General features: G+C 39.4%; 1 protein-coding gene across 7 annotated transcripts in view; it reads right to left on the bottom strand.

Annotated features, from left to right (window-relative positions):
- ASAP1 (ArfGAP with SH3 domain, ankyrin repeat and PH domain 1) overlaps nt 1-27,749 on the bottom strand; it is a 372,441-nt gene that overhangs the window by 149,918 nt on the left and 194,774 nt on the right. For all 7 annotated transcript variants that reach the window (XM_043539090.1, XM_037892008.2, XM_043539091.1 and 4 more), the window contains 3 exons: nt 17,802-17,947; nt 6,386-6,460; nt 5,993-6,042 (listed from right to left, as the gene is read on the bottom strand). In XM_043539090.1, the coding sequence (XP_043395025.1) occupies nt 5,993-6,042; nt 6,386-6,460; nt 17,802-17,947 (271 nt within the window). The remainder of the gene's footprint in view (nt 1-5,992; nt 6,043-6,385; nt 6,461-17,801; nt 17,948-27,749) is intronic.

The following is a 27,749-nucleotide window of genomic DNA, read 5'->3' as shown; positions in this document are numbered from 1 at the left end:
GTTGCAATGGTACGGATTCCACGGCACTTAATTGTACGAGGTGGTTTATTTCTTGTTGCAGCAGGTGCTCGTGACAGGGGTCCCTGAAGAGAGATGGGGCAGAGGGGTGGGTTGGAAGGATAGAAATAAAGGGGATAGAATAACCCTTTTGGATAATCTCTAAAACCCATTTGTCTGTTGTGATGGTATTCCAGATTGGGTAAAATGGTGACAAGGCGGTCTCTGAATGGATGGGGTACCATTTCTACTTCCAGAGTTCGAGAGTGTGATGGTCTTGTGCCCTCGACCACACCTTCAAAATTGTTGTCTGGAGGTGGGATTGTTGAGATGTCGAAGGCTGATCTTGGTTCTGCCGACATCTGTTCTGTCTTTGTTTACACCGTTGGTCGTACTGAGTGTGGGGTTGAGAGTATGGAGTTGACCGGAATCTGACTGTAAACCCTGCTGTTTCTTTTTGTTTGCAGGTACATAAATGCCCAGGGTTTTTAAAGTTCCCCTTGAGTCTTTTAGAGTGCGTAGTGACACATCAGTTTTGTTTGTGAATAGTTTTTGACCCTCGAAGGGTAAGTCCTTGACCATTGCCTGGACCTCCCTTGGGAACCCGGAGATATGGAGCCAACATGCACGGTGCATGACCACAGATGTCACAATGGATCATTCTGGCCATGACTGCAGAGTCCAGGGAGGCCTGGGTAGGGCTGTCCTGCTGATAAGAGACCCTTTGGAAATGTTCGCCTTGTATTGTTTTTTGCCATGTGGAAAATTTTCAATAAATTCAGACATTTTGGAGAACATATTGCATACGTATATTGCCAGTAGGGCCACATAATTGGCTATGCGGAATTAAAGTGTAGCAGAGGAATAGGCTTTTCGTCCAAAAAGGTCTAACCTTTTCCAATCCCTATCATATGGGGTCATTCTGGACTGGTGTTGTTTTCCCCTTTTGGTTGACCACTTCTACTATTAAATAGTTTGGTGCGGGGTGTGTAGATAAAAACTCAGCCCCTTTAGCTGGCACATAATATTTTTGGTCAGACCTCTTACATAAGGGTGTTGCTATAGCCGGTGTCTCACAGATTATTTTTGCAGGCTTCATGATAGTATCATTAACTGGCAGGGCTATCTTTGCTTCTTTGCTGCTCGGGATGTCTGAAGTATGTCCGTGAGATTATGTTGGGCTTTTGATAGTTGTTCTAACAAAATGTCTAGAGATTCAGTTACCCTTTTGAAGAGGTCCTGAAAGGATTTGAAATCATCCCTTGTAGTGGTGGGTGGTAGCATTATGGTTTCGTCCGGTGAAGAAGATGAGAGGTGAGTAGGTGGCAAAGTGTCATGTTCAGCTCTGTCCTCAGGTTCCTCAGTCTCTTCCTCTTGTGTTTCTGAGGGTGCTGGGACAGTTAGTGAAGGGAAGCATGTTGTTTTGGACCTAGGCCGGCTCGGGTCCTGCGGTGTTGGGACCTATATATTGTCCATGGAACCCAGTATGGCCAAACCAGTTAGGTGGGAATGGTATGGGGGGCAGTGCCCATGGGTGACCATACCAGCCTCACATATCTGTAGGTGGTTGGTGGTGAGATGGTCCAGGCTTGGGTGAGGAGTGGCAAAGAGTATATATTACAGCAGCATCCTCCTCTTCCTCATCACTGGAGATAGGAGGGGCTGATCTACAATGAGTATTCAGCTGACTTGGTACCAATCTGGATGGGGTACCTTTGGTACCAAGTAGAGGAGATTCAGGCGTTGAGGCCACTATCGGGTCTGCATGTCTCATGAACTGCTGCAGAACCATGAGGTTCTGTGCCGGAGACTGCATTATGGATGGCCCGGGAGTATGAGTTGCAGCTGCCGGTGCCAAGAATTTAGAGCTGTGAGGTATACGTACAGCAGGTGGCACCACTGTACTGCTCGGTGCTGAGGTTTTCTTCGGCTCCATGGGTGCCGAGCTGAAAGGTTTCACTTTACTGTGTGAACCTCCATTTGAGCTTGCCCACATAGGGTCTTTAGCTCTTCTAGAACTCTCGGTACTGGACGTTCCTGGTGCCGCACAGTCTGGCGCTCTTGATGCTGTCAGTACTGGGGCAGATTTTTCAGTTGGAGATTGCTTTCTCTTAGGCGATTCTCGGCACAAGGATGTCTGCGACCACTTTTTGGTAGCCCTTCTTGGAACAAGAAAAGGAGTACTTGTGGCACCTGAGAGACTAACAAATTTATTTGAGCATAAGCTTTCGTGAGCTACAGCTCATTTCATCGGAACAGGCTCCTTGGCAGCCGTTGTTGAAGCAGAACCCCTGTCAGAAGCTGCTGCTGGCGGCGGCCATTGGCCAGTGGGTGGTCCTGTACTTGGGGTCCGAGGCTGGCCTGTGGGATTTCTCTATCATGAGGGGCTTAAGCTGGAGATCCCTGGCTTTTCTTGCCCTGGTTGTCAGCTTTCTGCAGTGTGGGCACTTTTGAATAATGTAAGTCTCACCGAGGCAGCGGACACACTGTGTGTGGCCGTCAGAGACCAGTATGTAGAGTCTGCAAGTCAGACAGCATTTAAAGCTAGGTGAGCTGGGCATGCCTGAGCGTGTCCGTCTCTTAAAGAAAAAAAACAGGGATAAACCCTGTTTGAGGCTATAGCTGTCTGCCTCATGGAGAAACAGGAGTAGATAGGGAAGGTAAAAGGAAAAAAAATTTTTTTTGAATGAAATAAAAGAAATTATAGTAAGGCAAAGGGATAGGGTAGCTAACTACAGCTAAACTAACAGTACCAAGAAACAACTACGGACTATCTTCTATTAATCCTATAGGAGGTAAGAGAGGGCGCTGCTGATCGCTCCAACTCAAGACAAAGACAGTAGAGAAGGAACTGAGGGACAGTTGGCTGCGCACTGCTATGTAACCGCTCGAAGCGGTGTGAGACGGCTACAGCGCGTGCACAGCCCAACTAGGCACTGCTACCACAAATCTCCGATTACAAGCGCAGGGCATCAAGACACAAAATAGAGCACCCACAGGGCATCAAGACACAAAATAGAGCACCCACACTCCTCGAAGAAGTAGAAAGATATTTTTCTGTCAGCCCTGGAAACTCAGCTTAGGATCTGATAGACAAACTGGGTTCTGTTTGGCTTATGCATCACCAGAAAAGTTTCTATATACCAAATTCTGCTCTTAGTGACACCTGCACAACCCAAATGGCCTTAGCAGAGTTCCACAGGTATCACAAAATGTAGAAGTTGGCCCAGCAATTGCAAATGTATACAGTCAGCTATTCCACTGAAAATGCATGGGCCAGAGAAATACTTAACATATTTATGGAAGAGTGAGCCACAGCTCTCCAGAGCTAGCAGGAATAAAAAGTAATTTCATATGCAGATGTGACTGAATACACACAGTTTAGTAAAAAGATGCCATTTTTTATTTGGACATTAATCCTTTTGCCTTTGATTCCTCTGGAAGATGGGAATATTTATTTATTAATTTACAAGGACTAATATTTGTAATGAGACTTGAATGTGAAAATATCTGTGTTTAGTGCTAAAATTATATAGTTATGATTAATAAAAAATCAATCACTCTTATTGGTCTGACTTTTCTTTCCCTTTTATTTTTTCTGCTTACATATAACTATAGGTAGAGAGCAAGGCAAATAATGTGATGAATAGGAGAAACGTAAGTAACAAGACAGATAAACAGAGTAATAAAGCTTCCCTAAATCACATTATTATTCCCCACATGAAATATACACTAATTATTGTAAATGAAATCACCACTGCTGACATTTATCCAAAATAATATTGTGACAGGTTCGGTCACAGAGGATCCCCTTGGGACTGTCACCTGATGTGCTGAAATTGCCTCTGAGCTGATTTTCCCTTCCAGCTTGGGACTCCAGAACCCTGCCTTGTTGAGCCAGACACGCTAGCCTGCTGCAACACAGACCCAGGGTCTAGGCCACGCCCCCCAAAATGCAGACTTTACCTAAAAATAGCTCAGCAGGTTACCTGTCTCTAGCACCCAGACACCCAGCTCCCAATGGGATCCAAACCCCAAATAAATCCATTTTACTCTGTATAAAGCTTATACAGGGTAAACTCAAATTGTTTGCCCTCTATATCACTGATAGAGAGATATGCTCATCTGTTTGGTCCCACAGGTATTAATCACTTACTCTGGGTTTATTAATAAACAAAAGTGATTTTATTAAGGATAAAAAGTAGGATTTAAGGGGTTTCAAGTAATAACAGCCAGAACAAAGTAAGTCACAAAGCAAAATAAAACAAAATATGCAACTCTAAGCTTAATACATTAGGAAACTGATTACAGGTAATATCTCACACTCAAAGATGTTCCAATAAGTTTCTTTCACAGACTAGACTCCTTCGTAGTCTGGGTCCAATCCTTTCCCCTGGTACAGTCTTTGTTAGATGCAGCAGACATCTCAGGTAGTAAGCAGGGTTTTTTCATGACTGGCAGTCCCTTTTGTCCTGCTCCACCCCCTTTTATAGCTTTGGCATAAGGCAGGAATCTTTTGTCTGTGCTTGTCCCCACACCCGCCTCTTCAATGGAAAAGTACAAGGATTAAGATGGATTCCAGTGCCATGTGACATGGTCACATGTCACTGTAAAACCCCTAGTCTCCATTCTTCCAGGATTGGCCCACATGTACACAGGAAGGTTTGCAGATAAATAAATCATTTACAGCCAACTGTCCTAGTCAATGGGAGCCATCAAGATTCTAAACCACCATTAATGGCCCACACTTTGCATAATTACAATAGGACCTCAGAGTTATACTTCATATTTCTAGCTTCAGATACAAGAATGATACATGCATACAAATAGGAGGAATATATTCAGTAGGTTATAACCTTTGTTATGATACCGTACAAGAGTCCTTTTGCATAAAGCATATTCCAGTTACATCATATTCACACTCATTAGCAAGTTTCCATAAAACATATGGAGTGAAACATCAAATATTTTTAAAATTTATATCACTTATCCAACCATCCTTTTAACCTTGTCCCAGTGTCTACAGCCACACTCAGTAAGAGTCACTGAATTTTTAATATAACACTCCAAAATCTAATGCCAATCCAGAACTCACTTCCATCAAGTCTTCCTTTGAATGGACTGTAACAGATTATCATGGGCCCAGATGCCTGAATTATGCACCAAGGGATGGGTCAGAAATAAAACTACTACCACACATTGAGTTAGGGGCATTATGAACTGAAGCTTCCCAGAGCGATACATGATTTCTCCTTGTAAACTTATTTAAAATGAGTTTTGCATCACAACTAGTCTACACACATAAAAATATTCCAAATGTATGGTTTAGTAATATTTTGTATTTACTTTTTCATTTGACTATTCATCACTTCTTATAACTAATATTCCTTCTGTATACACAGACTATTTTATTCTATTATATACTGCTTAAGACTAGAGCGCGTGAGCAGCTGTTTTAAGATTTTTTTAATCTATAAAACCTGTGTCACATGTCCACAGAAGTTTTATTGTATCTGTAATGTCTAGATATTATATGTATGGTGTATAGCTTGTATGTCTGTATACCAACTAAAAATGTACAGTCCCAACTAGAAAATTAATGGTTTGATCAGCAACCCAGTCTTCTTCCTTATTCCAGAGGAATATTAGGCATAAGGTTTAACTCTTCAATAGAATACACAAAAGCTTGAACTTCCATTAACACTGAAGGTTATATATCTAATGTGATGTTCATGGCATTGAGAATAAACCCATTCTTAATCCTTCATCTTTACAGATTCATCAATGGTAACAATGAACAGTTCTGAACCAGAATGAAAATCCAAGAACGTTACTGACCTGCTAAATAAGTCTGAGTCATTTATCTTTGTTTCGGTAGATGACAGGTATTCTCAGTATCATAATAATCAAGGTTAGAATGTAAAAGGTTTTCCTTCTCTGACATTAAAGTGTTTTCTCTCTTTGTATGAATTATGACAAAATGAAGAATACTTACAATTTGGTCTCATAATCCTTCCAGGCTTTGTCAAAAGGCTTTTTAAGATCCTTAGGAAACAGAAAATGCACTTAAAATATGTTTATAAACACTTTTAAATTGTAGGTTTAAAACTAAGATATCATTCCAAAAATCACAAATGGCATTTTAAAAAGTCTTTTCTTTTAAATCTTTTCAAATATTCCTCTCTCACGGATCTTAAGACAGATATGAACCACATATTTTCCAAGTGGAATTTTAATCATGCACCTTCAATTATACTTAGCAGAATCCATGCAGATATGATGACAATAAGTGCCAACATAAGAATCTGGATGGATGGATGGATGGTAAGGAGCTGAAATCTAGGCAACCCTGAAAATGTTCCCCTGAAAGTACTCACTGAAAACTTACCCCTTTAACTCCTTTCAAGTCTCCTTTTAAGAGAGAATCCAAAGTGAAGATAACATTGTGGCTTAAGCCCTGGAGCTAAGGAAAAAAAAAAGAAGCAGCACTAGTTGAGTTTAAAGAAAAACATATAAATATCATGATTTAAACAAATATGCTGCACTCATATTTTTGTTTCATTTCACTATCTAATGTAGCTGAACCTGTGGCAAAAAAAGTTCCACACTAATAGCAAATTCAGATCCATAAAGAGTTAATCAGCATGTACATGGATGGAAACAGAAGCATTAAAAAAATATAGGAAACTTATGGACATTCAGGGAAACATGAAAAGTGAAATTAAAATTAACAGATGAAGGAGGTCCAGAAAACAGATCAAGGTAATTTTCAGTTTCCCTAACAAACAACAGAACTTTACTTGGGGAGCAATTTAAGAACATAAGAACGGCTACACTGGGTCAGACCAAAGGTCCATCTAGCCAAGTATCCTATCTTCCGACAGTGGCCAGTGCCAGGTGCCCCAGAGGGAATGAACAGAACAGGTAATCATCAAGTGATCCATCCCCTGTTACCCATTCCCAGCTTCTGGCCAACAAAGGCTAGGGACACCATCCCTGCCCATATGCTGGCTTCTGGGTCAATAAGGCTTTTCTTACAGTTCAACAAACAAAAGATATGGAGCAATTGTAGCTTATCAATTGTTGCTTTAAAAAAATAAAAAAATAAAACCAACAACTCAGACCTGAAGGTCATTAGCAAACCTGGGCTCCACAGGGCTGAAGGGAAAGTTCCACAAAATATATAAAAAAAGTGTATTTTAAGTCAGTATGTTTGTTAATTTAAGGACGTTTGAAAACAATATCCTAGAATGGGATTCTGGAGATAATCACAGGTTAGCCTTTGAAAGATATGACTGGGGGGATGTGGGGTAGGGGTGTGGGGAGGATCATGAACATGAGCTACTGTTTACTTATTGATATCTTCTTCATTTAATACAGTTTGTCAGCATTCTTTTAAATCCCATCCTTCTTATGACTCACAGATATTAGAACTGATTGTTATCCTTGAATACAATGTTGTTGCAATTCAGATGATATACACGCAAGCATCCAGGAAGGAATATCTTTACAATGGTCTTGAGTTATATGTCAGTAAAATGAAATACACACATTCTAGCTTTTCATATCCATACAAAAAGTTTGTCCTCACATCACTAGAAGAAAGTCATGAACAGCCATCATACCTTCAACTGCAATTGCATCAATTCTCCTAAGCAGTTTGGAGGTGATTCAAAACTTGGAAGGGAGACCACACAGGAGTGAGACTGGTTATTCAATAAGTGGGATTCCTTCTCCAAAGCAGTAATGGAATTAATGTCTCAACGTATTTTCTATTAAACAATACTGAGACCCTTACCATCTGCAGTCATTAGAAGATATAAAGATATTTACCCTGTTCTCTTTAACAAATACCATTATGGGTAACTACCCATAAGTTTGCCTTTATCTGAAAACATTTTCAAGTTCTTTTGTATATGTTTTTATATGTTTCAGTCTGCGAACAGAATAGTCATCCATCAGCTCAGATTTTTTTTTAAACACATGTACCCAATTGCAAGTACTATTCTGACTGTGCATATTATATTTGCACACAAATTGCTAAATGCAGAAAATGTTCACTCACATTTACAAATCCCACAATGATGTATACAATCACAATAAATGTTTGGGAAAATTATTTGCACACCTGTTTTTAAACTCTGAGTCTATATACTGGCTGTTTTACAAACTTTGTCTAATAAAATTGTACAGATATTTAACAGTTTGGCTAAAACACTACCTGCTCAAACTATCTAAAAGATGTGTCCACATGAATGTTAAGGGGGATTTTCAATCAAATTAATTTAATTGAAAAATACATCTTTTAGCTTGTGTAGACAAGGCCTTTCTAACAGGATAAACAGCCATATCAAAACGTTAATATTTGAGAAATGAATTAACATGCTCACAGAGTCTTCAAATTTAGAAGGTTACACCATTTAAGTTGGGGTTGGAAGGAAAATAATTTCTTATTTTAATGGAGTCTCTTACCATTATCCTTGGGGGAGATCATGTGGGGATCAGAAAATATCTGAGTGTTAATTATGAAACAAAGTTAGTAGTTACCAGGCAACTTCCCTTCCATAAACAGAACAAATGTAGGCATTCTTAATCAGTGCCTTTGACCTCCGGATATGTAAGGGTGAGCATTTCCCAGCTCCAAGAAAGCATGACACGAATACCATCAAATTCATTGGGGTGTGTCAAAGCTACTGCTATAATTTCTGATAAAAACCAGCACATTGAATTTTCTGAACTTTACACCATCTTCAGATATGAAGATGCATAAAAAGAGAACCTAATAATACATCTGTCAACCAAAATAAAATTAAATCTGAACAGGCATCTGTCTCCTTGAATTATGTCAAAAGATTAATAGGAAACATTAAAAATCCAATAATAAAAACCTTGCACTGATAAATGCCCGTTTAAGTCAGTAATTCTCCATACCCAATGATTCTGTGTCTGCATCTTAAGCTAATGCTTCTTGCTTCTTCTACTGTGCAAATGCCTGTCCTTCACACTCACTACAAAAGAATGTGTTTGGCTGTCAAAGCATTTACTCAAGAAGTGTAAATGTTTCCCCACATGCAGAGACACCAAAGATTTGGGATTACAAGCACAAAAAATTGTCAGGCAAGAGTCCTCACCGTGCCATTTTGAAACGCTAAAGTTCCAGCTGTTCATGACTTATTATCAAAGACTCTCAGTACTATTCCTGAATATTTAACAGGTCTCCGGATTCATTCCCCACTATGCCTTTTCTCTAGGAAGTTCCATGAAGGATGAAAACCAAAATTGGATAGCCAGTCTTCCCTCCCCGCAAAACAAAGTTGTTAAATAACAGAAGGATTTTCTGGTCCTCACTTTAAGTGTTTCTGAGAAACTGTACTAGCAGATGTTGTATTTGTGAGAAAACATCCAAAATGTTTTACTGTGTGGCTCTGGGTGGAGCTGACAATGAGGACTTGGGTTGGACAGCGGAGCATCTTTTAGCAGTGCAGTATTATCAGTAAAGGAGATTATTCCCTTCTCAGGTCGCTGATGCAGGGGCTGGTTCTGCCCCTCGTGCAGATGGTTTAGAAGCACCCTTGCCTCTGGGTACCCAAAACGTAGACCCATGCTCCCCATTAGCGCCTGACACCCCCCCACCAGGGCACAGAGTCTCACCAGACCCCGAGGACATGGGGGAGGTGGTCCTTTTCTCTGAGGACTTGGAGGCAATTTCTCCCACTTCATATGAGGCTGCTTGTCCTTACCCTCCTCATGTCTATGCCTGGACTAGTCAGTGGGCCTGACCTCTGAGGATTTGGAGCTAGGGAGCACTGGGGCTGGAGGGAAACTATTTGGCCACCCAGAAGGCCTGAGATCATAATGGGTCTCATGGAAAGCTCCAAGTGTCTACAGAGTTGGAATTCATGAGACTGTAGGGTTTGAGGAGGAAAAGAATGAGAAATGCTAGTAAAGCTTGTGCACACAGGAGATTTTGTCACACCACGACTGGTAGAAAGAAACAGGAGAGGTGCTCGGTCCAGGCCGTCCCTTATGCCCTTGGTTTGGAGTATGAGAAGGTGCAGAGCATAGGTGCAGACCAACGGATGCTTCTAGTGAAAAATCTTATATTCTCAGGAGTATGGAACACATGAGCACCCACAATGCATACCCGGAGGGATCATCTCTCAAAGAAGAAACTACTTCCAGTCTGGCACAGACTTACTATGACTCTATTGAACAGGAACGAGTTTTCACTATATATATGTATGTGCTAAAATCTTAAGAATAAGAAGAGATAAGAAAACAGCAAATTATTTAAGATGACTGAAGCAGTCTATTATTCTCTCAGAAAAAGTGATCTGAAAATACTAAGTACTATATAAATACTATATAAACTTTGCTCTTTATGCTTCTGGTCCTCAAAAAAGCCTTGTATTTCACAATCTTTTTTCCAAGAGTGATTGTTTTATACCTAACACAGCATAAATGTTCCAATTCAAAGTTTAATAGTATTAGATCCAGTGTTGAAATTAGATTCAGTGTTACCTGGACTTTTTTGAAAAGAAAAAGAAAAGAAAAGTTGCTTGCCACGAAGTTTAACCATATCTTTCACTTTTACTGCTTATGATTGCATTTTGCAACTTTGAAAATTATTTTAAATTTATTATACTAAGATATAGTTCTTCAGAATTGGAGACTGCAAACAACATACACAAATATTTAGAAGCGTTCAGCAGCTAGCAAATTCTTTGAATATTTTTCAGAATTAACTTCAATAGAAACAACTCAGATAATTCACACTGAGCAGTCTTACCAGAAAAAAACTTCATGTGTATCATAACCCATACAATTTTACCCGGTTACTCCTGTACTGAGCTCAATAACTTGTGTAAATTAGCAGGATTTCCACATAATTTATATTAGAGAAAGAAACATTTTAATCAGCTCCTTTCTTTCCCCCTCTGCATCTCTATTTAATCTTATACTCTAAATGTCTTGAAAAATAAAATTTCTCGTTAATGACTTTTATTTTTATCATTTGATAAATGCTGATTTTTTTATCATTTCTTTTACCTTATTTACCAGTATATACATTTAATTATTTTAGTTTACTTCCTTGTTTCTGCACCTGCATTACTCATAATGACAGCAATTCCCAGGGTACACAATGTGAGCTAATTGCTATAGTTGGGTTAGCAGATGGCACTTATACCACATTTTTTGTGACTACTGTTAATTGCAATGGTGGATTTCTAGTTTTTATTGAAATCAGGATTATATTACTTGACAGAAAATATAACTGGTGCTATCCTATTTGGCAGTGTCCTATGAAAAATATGTCAAAATACAAGAAAAAAATCTGAAGTTCTAAACTGAGAAATATTACACTTAATTATATTAATGGCATAGTTATATAAAACGAGCCCCAAACTAACATATTAAAAACAAGAGCTGCTTAGCAAGTCTTGTAGTTCACATATCTTTTTAAAATCTTGCTAGGGGTTTTGACAAGTATGCATACATTTCACGGACCACAAAGTTCGCTACAGGGAAGTATCCTCCAATTACTAGAGAAAACCTAAAGGTCTATGAAAATACCTAATTTTGAGATGACTCGCTTCCTGTATCTGAAAGGTTTTATTCCATACAATAAAGAATTTGGAAGAAAAGAACAATAACTAATGTCTTAATAATAAACGACTGTCTCAAAAAAAAGTATATGTATATTTTTATTCCAGGGACTATGTAAAGACATCATCAAGATTTTGGGCACTGAACACTATGATAACTGTTTTGAATATGACAGGTTTCAGAGTAACAGCCGTGTTAGTCTGTATTCGCAAAAAGAAAAGGAGTACTTGTGGCACCTTAGAGACTAACCAATTTATTTGAGCACAAGCTTTCGTGAGCTACAGCTCACTTCATCGGATGCACAAATCCAGGTTTTCTCACCCCCCCCACAAACCCACTGTTCTGCTGGTAATAGCTTATCTAAAGTGACCACTCTCCTTACAATGTGTATGATAATCAAGGTGGGCCATTTCCAGCACAAATCCAGGGTTTAACAAGAACGTCTGGGGGCGGGGGTAGGAAAAAACAAGGGGAAATAGGTTACCTTGCATAATGACTTAGCCACTCCCAGTCTCTATTCAAGCCTAAGTTAATTGTATCCAATTTGCAAATGAATTCCAATTCAACAGTTTCTCACTGGAGTCTGGATTTGAAGTTTTTTTGTTGTAATATAGCAACTTTCATGTCTGTAATCGCGTGACCAGAGAGATTGAAGTGTTCTCCAACTGGTTTATGAATGTTATAATTCTTGACGTTTGATTTGTGTCCATTTATTCTTTTACGTAGAGACTGTCCAGTTTGACCAATGTACATGGTAGAGGGGCATTGCTGGCACATGATGGCATATATCACATTGGTGGATGTGCAGGTGAACGAGCCTCTGATAGTGTAGCTGATGTTATTAGGCCCTGTGATGGTGTCCCCTGAATAGATATGTGGGCACAGTTGGCAACGGGTGTCAGATGTCAAGAATTATAACATTCATAAACCAGTCGGAGAACACTTCAATCTCTCTGGTCACGCAATTACAGACATGAAAGTTGCGATATTACAACAAAAAAACTTCAAATCCAGACTCCAACGAGAAACTGTTGAATTGGAATTCATTTGCAAATTGGATACAATTAACTTAGGCTTGAATAGAGACTGGGAGTGGCTAAGTCATTATGCAAGGTAACCTATTTCCCCTTGTTTTTTCCTACCCCCCCCCCCCCGACGTTCTTGTTAAACCCTGGATTTGTGCTGGAAATGGCCCACCTTGATTATCATACACATTGTAAGGAGAGTGGTCACTTTAGATAAGCTATTACCAGCAGGAGAGTGGGGTGGGAGGAGGTATTTTTTCATGCTTTGTGTGTATATAAAAAGATCTTCAACACTTTCCACAGTATGCATCCGATGAAGTGAGCTGTAGCTCACGAAAGCTTATGCTCAAATAAATTGGTTAGTCTCTAAGGTGCCAAAAGTACTCCTTTTGTTTTGAATATATTTTTTTATTGTCTGCTGATTTATGAGGGCCTCTCAAATTTAAGGAACAATCCAATTATAGAAAGGAAAGAAAGCTAAAAGGAAAACCCTCTGACCAAGAAACCTGCTTGTTTCCGGAGGAATGTTAAGACCATGTAAAAATGTACTTGTGGCTGCTTTCAATAGTTCCTCTGTCAATACCAAATATGGAACAAGAAAGGAGAAAACTTTATATTTCTCGAATGCAGTGGTTGATACATCTAGCACAATAGTTGAAGCCATTTTTTATAGCTCTTCAGCAAGGCAGCTCTGTTTTTTCCAGTATAATGGAAGCCTTACTTAATATATCTTTTTTATGCAGTTCGTTTTCCTCCCCCCCCCCAACATACCAGTTAAAAAAACTACAATGCTCTGAATAACTTGGAAATATCCCACGTTGTAAAGTAAAAACTTATTTGTACTCTTAGGTATAAAAACTATACCTCAAAAGTTTTGACACTGCTTATATTATATTGATTATGTAAATATCCCACTCTTAATTGTGTTATTTATGAACACTAAATTAGTTATATGCTGATAAACATTCCTATTTAACATTTCAAAATTTTCTATCATTCCACTGTGTTATCCATTATTTTTGTATTATGGGATTGGAATTTTACTAAACCATTCATTTGTATACATACTCTCATCACCTCCTACCCTCCAGCTCTACGAACTAGATGGCCTAAGGACAATATATTGAAAAGTGACTAGTGATTTTGAAATGCCCTAAAGGGACCAGCTGTATAAAAGCTGGTACTCAGCACTTTCTGAAAAGCAGACCTTTAAGATGTTACAAAAGTTGGGTACCCAAAAACTGACACATCCAAAATCACTACTCACTTCTGAAAATCTTGACCAAATTCGTCCTAATCTCGCCTTCTACATAAATTCTCTAGACCACTTAGCATCCTACTTGCCCTTTTCTTCAACTTTTCAAATTCAATATGCCAATGTAAAGGTGATAACCAGAACCGATTTAAAATACTTATGGTTACATTTTCTGTCCCCCTTTAATGCACTCTAGCATACTATCTACCATATTAGGGCATGGCTACACTTGCAGATGTAGAGCACTTTGAGTTAAACCAGCCTTTGGAGAGCGCAGTAGGGAAAGCGCTGCAGTCTGTCCACACTGACAGCTTCAAGCGCACTGGCATAACCGCATTTGCAGCACTTGCAGCAGCATTGGGAGCGGTGCATTGTGGGCAGCTATCCCAGCATGCAAGTGACTGCAACGTGCTTTTCAAATGGGGGGTGGGATGGGGTGGAGTTTGACAGGGTGTGTATTGTGTGTATGTGGGGGGAGAAAGAGTGGGTTTCTGAGGGGCTGAGAGCATGTCAGCATGCTGTCTTGTAAGTTCAGAGAGCAGCAGACTCCCGGCCTCTCTCTCTCTCTCTCACACACACACACAGCATTCCACACTAATGGTTGCTTTGTCTCGGAGCAGATAAGCAGCCAGCTGTCAGAAACGGAGCTTTCAAAGGGCATATCCGCATTCCTGCAGCGATTCAAAAACAATGACAAGAGTGGCCACTTGACTTAAGGGGATTATGGGACGTTTCCAGAGGCTGATCAGAGCGCAGTAATGCAACACCTCGTTCACACTGGCGCCGCGGAGCTCCAGCAGGGGCGCAGCAAACATTATTCCACTCGCCGAGGTGGAGTACCAGCAGCGCTGTAGCCGCGGAGTCAGAGCGCTCTACGTGCCTTGCCAGTGTAGACGGGTAGTGAGCTAGTGCGCCCGGGGCTCCTTTCTTGCACTGTAACTCGCAAGTGTAGCCAAGCCCTTAGCCTTTGTGACGGCTACTGCACACTTTGCCAATCTTCGCTAAATATCTATGACTCTCAGATCATAGTATCTGAGGGATACTATCTAATTTTAATCCATGTGGTACGTATGAAAAATGTATCTAAACCGGTTTTATAGTTGTGTGTTGCTTTGCACTTACCACTAACATTTCAGCTGTGCCATTATTTCTCCCATATCTCCATTCACCTCATTAACTAGCATACCTTTCAATATTGCTTTTGATTAGAGAGTTTACGTGGATCATTTTCTGATTCATTGACTCTGGTAGTATTTTTTTTTTCTGAACACACATGGATTTCCTTTAGAAATCATTCCTGCTACATTTCATTTTTGGTCTCAAATTCATTATACATTTTATAATTATGAATACTCTTTCCTGTGAGGTAGTGAGTATAGTGGTCAGAGCAGTGGACAGCATAAGAATTCCTGGCTTCTTTTCCTGACTGCTATTAAATTGTTGTGTGACTCTGAGCAAGTAATTGAACTTTGCTGTGTTAATTTCTCAATACATCAGACTTGTAGTAAAGTTTAATTAATTCTAGCTTTTGCAAAGCACTAATATCTTTAAAGTTCTGAGTAGTATAATCATTTCTCAGTGTTAATTTCCTCCACTATCTTGTCCAACCACAAAGACTGACAAGATCCATTTGGAGTTTTTCAGTCCTCTTTTGTTCATTTCATGCCCTTAGTTGATTGGTGCCTTTAAATTTAGCTACTTGAGACAAAATAATCCTGCCATTTATGATGTTCCCTAACACTGTGTTGACTTTGAAGGTATCTATCTCTAGATTTAGCAAAAAAATTTCCTGGCAAAATTCCTGAATCTAAGGTGTGAATATAGAAAGAATTATCAGCATGCAATAATGAGCAAATTTTAATTCAATAATAAATTGCCAGATTAAAAAAAAATCAGAAAAATTTTGACCACCTTCAAAACTTCGATTCTTTTGTAGCTTTTATATTGCCAAATTACCAGAGCCTGCAGCTTCAATGTTTAAATAAAAAACTTGGCCCTTTTTGAAAGTAAGAGTCTCTAGGGATAGATCAATTTTTAGGGATATACTAATGTTAGAATGCTCACATGAGCATGTATGAACATTCCATTCCCTTGATGCACGTCTCATTAACTATCTAATCATTACATTGAACTTCTCCGAAAGAACTACGTTGGAAAGTGCTTTCTATCCAATGCGAATATCTGCTATTTTTAGAGGCATTTGTAAAGATAAAACAATAGTATTCTAAGCCCAGGTTTATTTTATGTATGAAATCCTATAGAAGTCTGTTATATGTACATTCTCGAGCACAAGTTTACAACTACCAAAGGGAGACAGGTTCAATGGAATCAAAGTAACTGGAAGAAATACTTTTCAGGAAACAAGAACGATAACAAGACTTCCATGTTATCTCATCCTAATTGTGGACTTTAATAGGGAGTGAAGAGAGTGTATGAGTGCAAGAGAAAGTTCTACAGAGACTAAAAGACCAAGTATATCGATCTATTCATATTCTCAAAACTATAAGAGAATCCTGTTACTTATGAATAGGGCCCTTCCAAATTCATGGTCCATTTTGGTCAATGTCACAGTCAAAGACTTTTAAAAGCTATCAGATCCATGCTTTCAACTATTTATATCTGAAATTTCATGGTGTTATAACCATGGGGGTCCTGACTCATTAGAGGGTGTGTGGGAGGTTGCGAGGCTATTGTAGTGAGGTTGCAGTATTGCCATCCTTACTTCTGCGCTACTGCCAACAGAGGCACTGCCTTCAGAGCTGGGCAGCCGGAGAGCAATGGGCAGTGGAGACATGAGGGTTGCATGGTATGGGGGAACCAGGAGGCTGGGAACCGTGCCCCCTACTTTTTAATATGGATGTAGCTTGGGAGACGGGGGGGTATTGCCCCCCCAAACTGCAAGCCTCAGGATCTGCTCCCCCAACACAAAGCACAGCCCCTGCCGGCGCAGCTCCGCATCTGCCCGAGACTTGCAGTTTGGGGGAGGGGCAATGCCAGCCCTGCCCTCCCAAAACTATACTAATTGGAAAAGGGTTTGAAGGAGAGCATCCCTTCTTGGAGCTGAGAAAGTGGGGTTTGGGGTTCTGGGCTCCTATGTCCCGTCAGAGGGGAACCAACCACACTCCTTTTCCTGGTCCCCGGTTAAGAGAGCTGAGGAAGAGGGTTTGGGGCTTCTCTGTCTGGATCAGCAAAGAGCTGACCCCCTACTCCCCACACTGTATAATTTGTTGCTGGACACACCCAGATATTATAAGTGAACAAATCTGTGATCAAATTAAACCACATCGATGGCATCCTGACTTTCTCCCAGCGTGGACAGACAAATGAGAGATATTGATTTGCAGAGAAGTCATAGATAGGATTCTGGTTTTCTTTGAAGTGAGCGGTTCTCTGCCAAGAACCTATATTTTAAATGGACCTGCTAGCAAAGAAGTGAGTGGTTTAACTTTTTTGCAAATTGACTTAGTTTCTGGAATAAGAAAATTTTTACCATTAGTATTATTATTTTAAACAGCCAGGTTTATAAACAAAAAGTAATTCTGACAGATCTAGCTTTCTTTAGGAATTCTATACAGAGACCATTAGGAATTACAGAGAACTATAAGATTCTTCCAGTCACTTAATTGTGCATCAGTTCACACTTCCATCATTCCGTCTGACTAGACATTACCATAACCAAATACAGTATGTGTAATATGTATCTTATTCTTTCCAACGGTTTTTGAAGTGTAACTGTAATTGAGGTTATTTCTGTAGTACATATACACTGATTTCAGTTTAAAATTAGCTGATTTGTTTACAAGACAACATTCTGATGAATATTTACATAGCTAATCAAATCATCAAGAACATAAAGGTGCGCCACTGTAGTTTGTTTTGAATCATTTTATAAAAATAACATATAGAGAACTCCTTACCAGGTTTTTCAGCAGCGTTGATAGTTCCTTAGTAAGTGTTGAAAATTTAACAAAAGCAGTGCCAAGATCTGGATTATCCCGACTTAAAAAATTACTTCCAAATTTATCTAATACTTGTGCATAGTTCTCTTCATTCTGAACATGATCTGAAAAGAGAGGTTCAAAATTAGCAAGTTTCTTTCCTATAACTATCTATTTTAAATCTATACTTTACTGCAGAGTATTAATGAAACCAAACTGGTGAATTTACAAATTAGTACCACGGTGTCAAGAAAAATAAATTACTGCATTTACTGAAAATTGGTTATTTTAAAATTAAAAAGGACTATTTAACATATAGCTGGAAGTTATTTTTATGTCACCATCTAAATTTAAGGTCACGTGTAATGACAATCAATGAAATACAAAATTTATCAATGATTAATAAAGTAATACAACAGAGAAAAGTATGATAAAGAGCTATTTAAATGGGAACATTAGCTTGTTTTTCAGAAAGTATAAATATCTTCTTTTTTTGTGTGATGTACTGAAATTTACTTGGGAATAAAAATAAAAATGAAGTTAGCGCTACTACTATTAATAGGAGCATGTTTAATTACAAAACAAACCATGAAGTCAATAGTATTAGAGGTATAAATATGGGATATATTTGACCCCATTCTGTAGATTAAGCAGGAGAAATGGCCCTCATGTTTTGTATTATTCACAATAGAATGTTAGAATTTATTTTTCTAATTGTAGAGATAAGATCTCAATGGAAAAGAAAATATATTACTACTTGGCCATAAGGAATGTTATATTTTAATTTTGAAACACTAATTGCAAATCAAGGATATCAAGATGCTTAGGCAATTTTGAAATGACTATGTTTTGATGTCAGAACCAAACAATGAAGCTAATCTAGAGTTAAAGCAAATTATCACTAAAATCCTAAAATCCTAAAGAGGAAGGAGATTCTGAATTAAGAACCATCACTGTGTATTAACACATTTTCTATTTTTTCTCTCTTCCTCCTTCCTCTTTTTTTGGCATCTCTCTGCTCTTTTTTCTGCTTGTTTGCGTCTCCCATTTGAGTACCATTGTAGAGGAAAAACTCTCACTATATGCCCTTTAGGGATGCCAGCCTTCCAACTATCCAGACAACACAAACTACTATACCAAACATGAACAAGTAATAGTGTTGAGAAGGGATACCTTGGTATACCAGTGCATGCAGAAGGGCAGGTTAAGGGGGAGAGTTAAGACTGAAGTATATGGTTTGTGATGTATGCTAGGATAGTGTGTGCCTGTGGGTGGAGAAGTAGACGGTATGTACTGTAATGTAACTTAAATTTTAATTTCCTTGATTTTGTGGGTTTGAGTCAGGTTGTGATGAGTGTTTTGAGCCTGAGTCGATGAGTCATTTAAGATAATTACCTGTGAGTCCTAAGGGCCCAGCCCTTTCATTTGCATTTCAATACAATCCACAAGCAAGGGTCTAGCCAGGTGACTCCAATGCAGGTATACAGGCCCCTAATGAAAGCAGCAACTCCAGTATGCTCAACATTGTTACCTTGTTGGGGATACTCTATCTGCTACTTCTGACAGACTACTCCTGCTCGCCTCTGCCCATTCCAGCTTGCTCCTGCCTCAGTTCCTGTTCCAGCCACAACTGATGGCCTGATTATCCTGATACACATATGGTATGTGCAACAATCTTAACTGTTTCCCAACAATGTTTTCTAAATTAACGTATACAATCTCATACACCTTAAACTATTTCTGCTGTGAGAAAGTTTAAATGATTTGCTTGGAGCAGTTCGGGAGAAGATCTTTAGTCAGCTATTATTCAATTCTATATTATTTTATTGCCCTCATCAACAAAACAGCTGAGCACCTTCAGGAATGCATAAAGCAAAGTGACTAACATCTTACCATTAACTTGGGTTTGAATAGAGACTGGGAGTGGCTGGATCATTACACATATTGAATCTATTTCCCCATGTTAAGTATCCTCACACCTTCTTGTCAACTGTCTAAATGGACCATCTTGATTATCACTACAAAAGTTTTTTTCTCTTGCTGATAATAGCTCATCTTAATTAATTAGCCTCTTACAGTTTGTATGGCAACTTCCACCTTCTCTGTATGTGTATATATACACATATATCTGTATGTATGTATGTATGTATGTATGTATATGTATCTATCCATTCTATGGATCCAATGAAGTGGGCTGTAGCCCAAGAAAGCTTATGCTCTAATAAATTTGTTAGTCTCTAAGGTGCCACAAGTACTCCTGTTCTTTTTGTGACATGTGGTTCATTCTCTCTCATCCTTTCTAGAGGGGGAGAATTGTATGCGCTGTGGAGAGAGTTGTTTTATCTTTCTCATGCTTTCTTAAAAAATGTTGCTTTTTTAAAATATATTGCTGTGTGTTTATGTTTCAAAGAGCACGGTAAAAGAAGTGCACCGTGCACCTGAAGCAGAAGGTGGCAAGGTATATGATGGCCCTCTGTTCTGGTGAAAGTTTATTTCACAGTCTGGGACTAGCCATGAGAAATCTCTGTCTCTTGCACAGAGCTTTAGGTGATCTTTTACATATCCTGGGCTCAGGGCACTAAGTGGTTTTTAAACACAAACAGAGACTTTGAAGGATAGGTTAACATGTGCTCACAGTAGTTTGTCTTGCTAAGTAAGTGTACTGTAGCATTTTGTACTAGCAGGAGTTCTAAGGGCCAAAGGTTTCACTCCTAGGTATAATGCATTACAGTAATCCAGATGAGAAGGGCAAAAACATATATAACCAAGGCTGGGTCATTGTCAGACAAGATGGGTGGGATGTAGTTTCCTGGATAACCAGAAGCACTACTTGTGGATGCTGCAAGGAGAGAGCTTAGCATCAAAGAGAAATCTAAAAGCACTCAAGAACTACAGACTGAGCTGACCAATTATGGGTGTTTATCTTCAATCAAAGGAGCCTGTACCATGACTGAAGACTCCTCAAAGTCCCTTCCTCTTCCCACCAGCTTAAACTTCATCTTTCTCAGTTTCAGCCAGGTCTTCTTCATCCATGAATGGATCTCATCCAAGCACTGAGCCATCTTGCTAGTAGTGGCACAGTCACAGATGGTAAAGGGTAATTAGAGCCTATCATCTGCATATTGCTACCACTTGAGTGCATGTCATTTTACCAGTTAATCTAGTGGCTGCATGCAGATGCTGAACAGGACCAGAAAAAAACCTGATCTTTTTGGGATTCTACAAGTGAGAGGTCTAGAGACAAAGGTGCAGTCTCCTATTTCTACTCTTCAGGCATGAAAGGACTTAAAACTATTTTAGAGCCTTCTCCCGACTCCTTTCTCAGACAAGACAATATCATCTCCAAAGTTCAAGGGAAGGATGAGAACAGATGTCTACCCTCCATCCACTGAAAGCAGGAGATCATCCATCCGTGCCATCAAAGATGTTTTCATCCCATATCCTGACCTGAATTCAAATTATGCTGGGCCTAGGATATTGCCGTTAATCAGAAGAGCTTGTAGTTAGTCCTGGGCTAGCTTCTCGATGAGCTTGCTCAGGAACAGAAGATTTTTTATTGGGCGGCAGTTAGAACAGATGTATCCAGGGTGGGTTTCTTCAGTGTTGGTCAGACTACTGCACTCTGGAAAAAAATGGAAGGGAAGATTACTTCCCTGAATGAGGAAATGGCTATTTCAGTTAGGAGTGGCACCAGCTGCTTATGACTCTCTTTCATGAGCCAGGAAGGGCATGATTCACAAGACTTGGGTTGAGATTCTTTAGAAGTATCCAATACTTCTTGAGAAGCAAATGTATTTTAACTCTGAGAATACAGCTACACTAACTTGTTGTGTGTGGGGGTTTTCTGTTTTTGTTTTTAAAGAATGCAGAATCTTTAAGAGTCCAGTCCTGTAAGTCTAATGTTCTCCTTCCAACAGTGTTTAATATTTTCCTCATTTGCAATTGTGGTAATGACACATCTTACTAAGCTCCTCTTCTGTCTTTTTGTATTACTTACTCCTGAGTGAATTCTGTGACAAAAAATTAAAATTCTGTGCATAATATTATAAAATTCTGCAAAATTCTACAAATTCTGCTCATTGGGAGGTTCAAGGTGCAGGCATAATGGGCCTCTGCAGGAGGATCCAGGTAAAGGTGGTTGGGGCTCAGCAGTGGCTTCGGGTGCTGGGGGACTGGGGCTTCGTGGGGGTGCAGGGGGCTCATCAGGGTGGTCCAGGTGTGGGAGGCGGTGGGGCTTGTTGGGGTGGGGGTTCAAGTGCGGGGGGTGATTTGGGTACATGGAGGCTCCAGCTATGGGGGTTGGGGGGATGCCCATACAGTAACCCCTCCCCACATGGCTGAGGAGCGATGGAGGCAGGAAGCGGGGTCGGGGGGGGGGAAGAGGGAGAAGGGCTGTGCAGAGCTTCCTGCAGCTAGGCGAGCTTTCTGGGGTGGGTTTGACCAGGCCCCAGCTGCTCCTTGCAGGGGAAGAAGAAGTCCCATCCCCCCAGACCAGCCAGAACTAGAAGCAGAGCCCAACGTATGATAGGAGCCACCGGCCAGGGAGTCCCCTGCTCCCCGCCACGGTGATTTACCATTCTGCCAGCTGTTCCAGAAGCCCAAAACAGCGCATCCGCGCTGCTGGTGGGGGCGCGTATCTGTTCTGTCGGCTTCCCTTTGCTAACCTGTCAGAAGTCATTTTTCTGCGGGGAAGCAAAGAAATCCGTGGGGGACGTGATACTGGCATGCGCGCAGTGGTGCAGAATTCCCTCAGGAGTAATTACTTTAAGCCTCCAATACTGGTTTCTTCAACATTTCTTTATTAGATTCCCATCCTTACGGCTTTAAAAAAACCCCACACATATTACAGACACACCTCCCAAAATTAATTTTCCTTAGTGGGAGAGAGAGGGCTATAAATGTCAACAGGAATTATGTTTATTTCAGGTAGTAGTATGAGTATCATTCTCTCCAAGTTGTAAATTTTGTCTGACAGTATTTGAATTACAAAAAATAAAAAATCACCATTTAATTTCAGATATAAATTTGAAATCTTTGGGTGCTGCAAAATACTATTTTTCTGTTGACTTCCACACTTTACTTTTAAAACCATGAATTTCACCACAATCCATGTGCATTATCCCATGATGCATGAATCATCTTAGACACTAAAAATACTTGGCAGAAAGCCTCAAAAGAATTACACTTCCAAACCCTTTAAAAAATCTGCTAAGTACTAAGTTCCACTACAACCATAAGAGAAAACCAAATGTCTTTTCTTAAACTCAGATCAAAATTATGAAATTGCTCATGATCTTTTAACTGTATTTTGTAAATAAGATTTTACAGTGTATGTTTATAATTAATTTATATACCATTGTCCTACTTATTGCAAATACAAAAATTAATGTTATCAGATGCCCAAAGTTTTCAGTCATGATGTTGTGGGTTCACAAATAGTAAAATATGTTTTTAATAAGACTAAATCTGTTCTAAAAGTTTACGCTTTTAATCAAATATCTTGGCATAAAAACCAAAGAAATCATTATGCAATAATAAAATGCATATTTTTAATGTAAAAGTTATTCTGTAAATATGCACAGGAGATCTCAGCTAGGGAGGAGTATTAGCTGACTCAATCCTGGCCTAATGAAGCTCAAATGTGTCACAGGGTTTGTTCTGGGGGGTCAAGGAAGAATAAGGAAACCACAGAAGTCAGAGAACAAAAAGACCCAGTAATTCATTCTGTTCCTCTCCTTGCCAATGCAGGATTTCTCCCTACAGTATATTTCTTAGTACTTTGTTCAATCTACTTTTAAAAAAGGTGGTGGTAATGGCTACTCAGAACAATACCACACAGGTGTTGGTATCAAGCTTTAGATCAGACGATTACCTTTACCTGGGCAAAAGGATATATGCTTCCCCTCCCCCTCCCAGTTAGAAAGGGGAAGTGAGGAAGGAAAAGGCTGGTTATCCCAGAATGAATGCAGGGGAGAGGCCTCAGGAATCTGACAACACACAAGTGCACGTGAGACTATTTTCCAGTAAGGTAAAGTGAATGCCACTATCAGCAGTAAGTAAGAAAGAAAAGAAAACCCTAACATATAAAATTCACGTACTAAAAAAGGATATTTAATAATCTTTACGATAAAGTACATCTACAATATGTCCCACCTAACTTTAAAATGAACTAGAAAATTATTCAAGCTGTGAAAATCTGAAAATATTTCCATCCAGACATTTCCACTAATTTTCTAGTCCATCCAGAAGTTACACAGGACATATTATAGATGTACTTTATGGTAAAGAAAAATTTAAAATACATGAAAAACTGACACACATTCAGAAGATACAAGATACACTTCTACAAGAATTTACAACCCTATTTATTTTTAAACCTCCCTCCCTCCTTCATCCTCTTGCCAGGTATACTATTTCCCTCCATGGTATCATGTTTTATCTCACTATTGGTTTGATCTTAAAAACATTTATGTGAGTAATTGTACTGGTTGTCTCAATGGAACTTTGCTTAAATGGGATTATTCAGATGAGTAAAGTGATGTATGTACATGTTTGTAGCATTGGACCCCTAGATAAGATCCTTACCAATGATCAGGGCTTTAAACCATGCACACGTGGCACCATGTACAAATGATAAATAAGTAATTCTGCACTTCTGTTTCAATGGAAAGACTATAAGGAAAAGGGAATGTCAGATTCACCATAGCATGCCACAAAATTCATATAAGTCCCTACCTAACCCATCCATTGAGTAAAATACCATTTTATTTATTTAAAGATTACCAAGGCGCTAATGTTGGATCATATTAAAGAAGTTCTGTATTAAAATCACAAATGAGTTTGATTCCCCATAGTTTAAATTCCAGGGTATTACTAATTAAGAGGTCTCCTGGTTTTTGGTACTGTTTCTCTCCCTGTGTGTGTGAAACTTGCAAGCTGCTAATTGTGTTAGTAAGTTCTAAGACAGAGTCTGTTCTCAAAGCAATTCACACAGAGAGAGACTCAAAGCAATACTCTAACAACAGAAACAGCACCCAGAGACTCCCCGCCCTTTTGTTGTATTAACAATTGTGATTGAAATAGAGATAGAGGATGTATGTGGATGGATGCTTGGTGTGGATAATAACTGAATGATCAGGGAGGTGAAAGCCTAAGAATCCAGTGTCCATCGGCTGAAGAAGGCGTCAAGTGGAAATAACCAGAGGACCCCCGGAGGGCAGACTGGAATCCACCCAACAGCCTCAAGAATGGGAGAACCAAAGAACAAGATAACATCTAGCAGCACGGAGCCGTCAGGAATGTGCTATCTGCTGATTGATTCAGCAACAGCATGATGAAGCAATTCCCATAGACTGGCATAGGAAGAAATTCCTATAAAAATAGACTCTAAAAAGTGAGAACTTTGGGGTCTGATTCTGCAAAGCAACTTCCAGGAGCATCAGATGAGCATCTGACAAGGCCCTGCTCCCTCCTCATGTCCAGGCCACCTGGCCAGTGGCTTGGCATGAGCAACTCTAAGGCTGGTAACTATGATAACAACTTTGCAGAACGTGTGTGTGTGTGTGTGTGTGTGTGTGTGTGTGTGTGAATGAATGAATGAATGTGTGAATAAATATGAGATTGAATGGAATGTTATAGCTATAACTAACTGCTTACTATGATGATAACCTTGCAGAACCTGTGTGTGTGTGTGTGTGTATGAATGAATGTGTGAATAAAGATGAGATTGAATGGAATGTTACAGCTGTAACTAACTGCTTACTATGATTCTTTCTGTATTCACAATAAATGTGGTATTTTGCCTTTTTCCCTTTAATAAGATCCTGCTGGTTTTTATTTTATTGGTACAACACTAAAACATTTGAACAAGCTCGGCTTTCACAGTGCATACAACGATCTTGATAACAGTCCGAAAGCTGGAAGTAGAAACAGCGAATATGCATAAATGATTTTAACTTCAATAATTGTCTGTTTTATTAATCTCCACAAGGCAATGCATGTTTTTGTACTGAACAATGTACTCAACAATGAAACTAAAGTTTATTTGTGAAGATTAAGGAAACAGACTGAAGTGCGTTATGTACCCAATTCTTGATACAGTATATAAAAAAACAGCCTTCCTGCACTGTGTGGAAAAAACAATGGGTTTACTGAATGTGTACTGGGATAGTAAATCTCTTCAGTGAAGTCCAGCACTCTGGTGCAGTGGTAAAGAGAGACAATAAAGTCAGGGCGACCTGATATACATGAAGGAAGCCCTTCTGAATATCTGACTCCCTGTATCTAATGGCAAAATGTTATTTTATAGCAAGATGGAGTATAATACATCAATTTTGTTTGCAGAGTTGTTAGAGCCGTGTTGGTTCTCAATATGCCAACCTCTTCATGGGCCATCTTGGGGGAAAATTTCTGAAAAAATACACCACAAAACCAATGATATATCTGAGATACATCAATGTTTTCATCCTCTGGACAGACTACTCAGATTTCAACCACAACTTCAATAACTACCACCCATCCATCAAACTCTCTCTAAAACACTCCCCCATGAACAATCAGATTCAACAATGAAACTGTACAGACAACTATATACAAGAAACCCACGGATCACCATACTTACTTCAACAGATCCAGTAACCACATCAGACACACCAAGAAATCTGTTATCTACAGCCAGGCACTCAGATACCACAGAATATGCTCCAAGGAAAAAGTCCAAGATACACACCTTAACACACTTAAAACCACATTCACCAAACAAGGACACTCCACCAGAGAAGGAGATTGGGTCCTACATGTCTATTACAACATGTCATGTACCTCATCCGGTGCACTAAACGCCCCAACAACAACTATGTGGGTGACATTCACTCTTGAATGAAATCACACAGAATAATGACAAAAAGACAAAAATGCCCACATCACCCATAGGTGAACACTTTTTCACAAAAGGATCACTCTGTATCTGACCTCTCAATCCTTGTCCTCATAGGAGCTTAAATTCATCACCTTGCTAGACATGAAAAATCATGGACTCAATAGAGACACTGGTTTTATGTCTCATTATAACAATCTGTAACTCACTAAACCTCTTTTGTCCCATGACAGCAGAGGTGTTAATTGCCCACTTCATCCTGAACGGTCTCTTCCAACCTGTGTTAACTCCTTATGCTAAACAATCTGTTCCACCTTGAATTTAGTCTGTTTACCTATCCCAGACCTGAAAAAGAGCTCTGAGTAGCTCAAGAGCTTGTCTCATTCACCAACAAAGTTGGTCCAATAAAAGATATTCCCTCACCTACCTTGTCTCTCTTATATTACTTCAAAACTTTCAACTATCAATGTTTTTCCAAAAGTAAGTATCCACTCTTAACTTTAATGTGCCTTTCAGAAACAGTGTGGGTTTCTGTGACTTTACAGAGGATATTCACTTTACGGAGCTATAATTATAGGCTAGATTTTTCTTTTTCTAAAGTATAGTATTCTTGAGAGATCTTCCCTTCCAGACAATAAAGAAGATGAAAGGTCTCTCACCAATAAACTACACTTTACAAGAGGAAAATACCAAACAAGCAGCAATCTATCATATATATCAATTTGCTCCACTTCATGTTTCTTTGTGGGTATATTTTTAAATGTAATGAGAATTACTTCTATAGTTCTACTTAAATTTGTACAGGGGTCTATCTATATCAAATTTCTCTGTAGATATGTCTGACAAAAAAAATCTTGGGTCTTTTTTTTTTTTAAATGAACATAAAGAATTAGGAATGTTCATCTGCAGGACTGTAGGACACAAATGCAGGACTGTAGGACACAGTGCTGCAGCTGCATTGCCTCCTGTTGGGCGGCTGCCTGGACACGAGTAGCCTCCTGCTGGGCAGCCATGGCTTGTAGCCGTGGTCCGCACTACCTCCTCCATTGTAA

This window comes from Chelonia mydas, chromosome 2 (genome assembly GCF_015237465.2).
Source record: "Chelonia mydas isolate rCheMyd1 chromosome 2, rCheMyd1.pri.v2, whole genome shotgun sequence".
NCBI lineage: Eukaryota > Metazoa > Chordata > Testudines > Cheloniidae > Chelonia > Chelonia mydas.
Note: the sequence above shows the minus strand (reverse complement) of the source record. Positions and strands in the feature narration are given on the sequence as shown.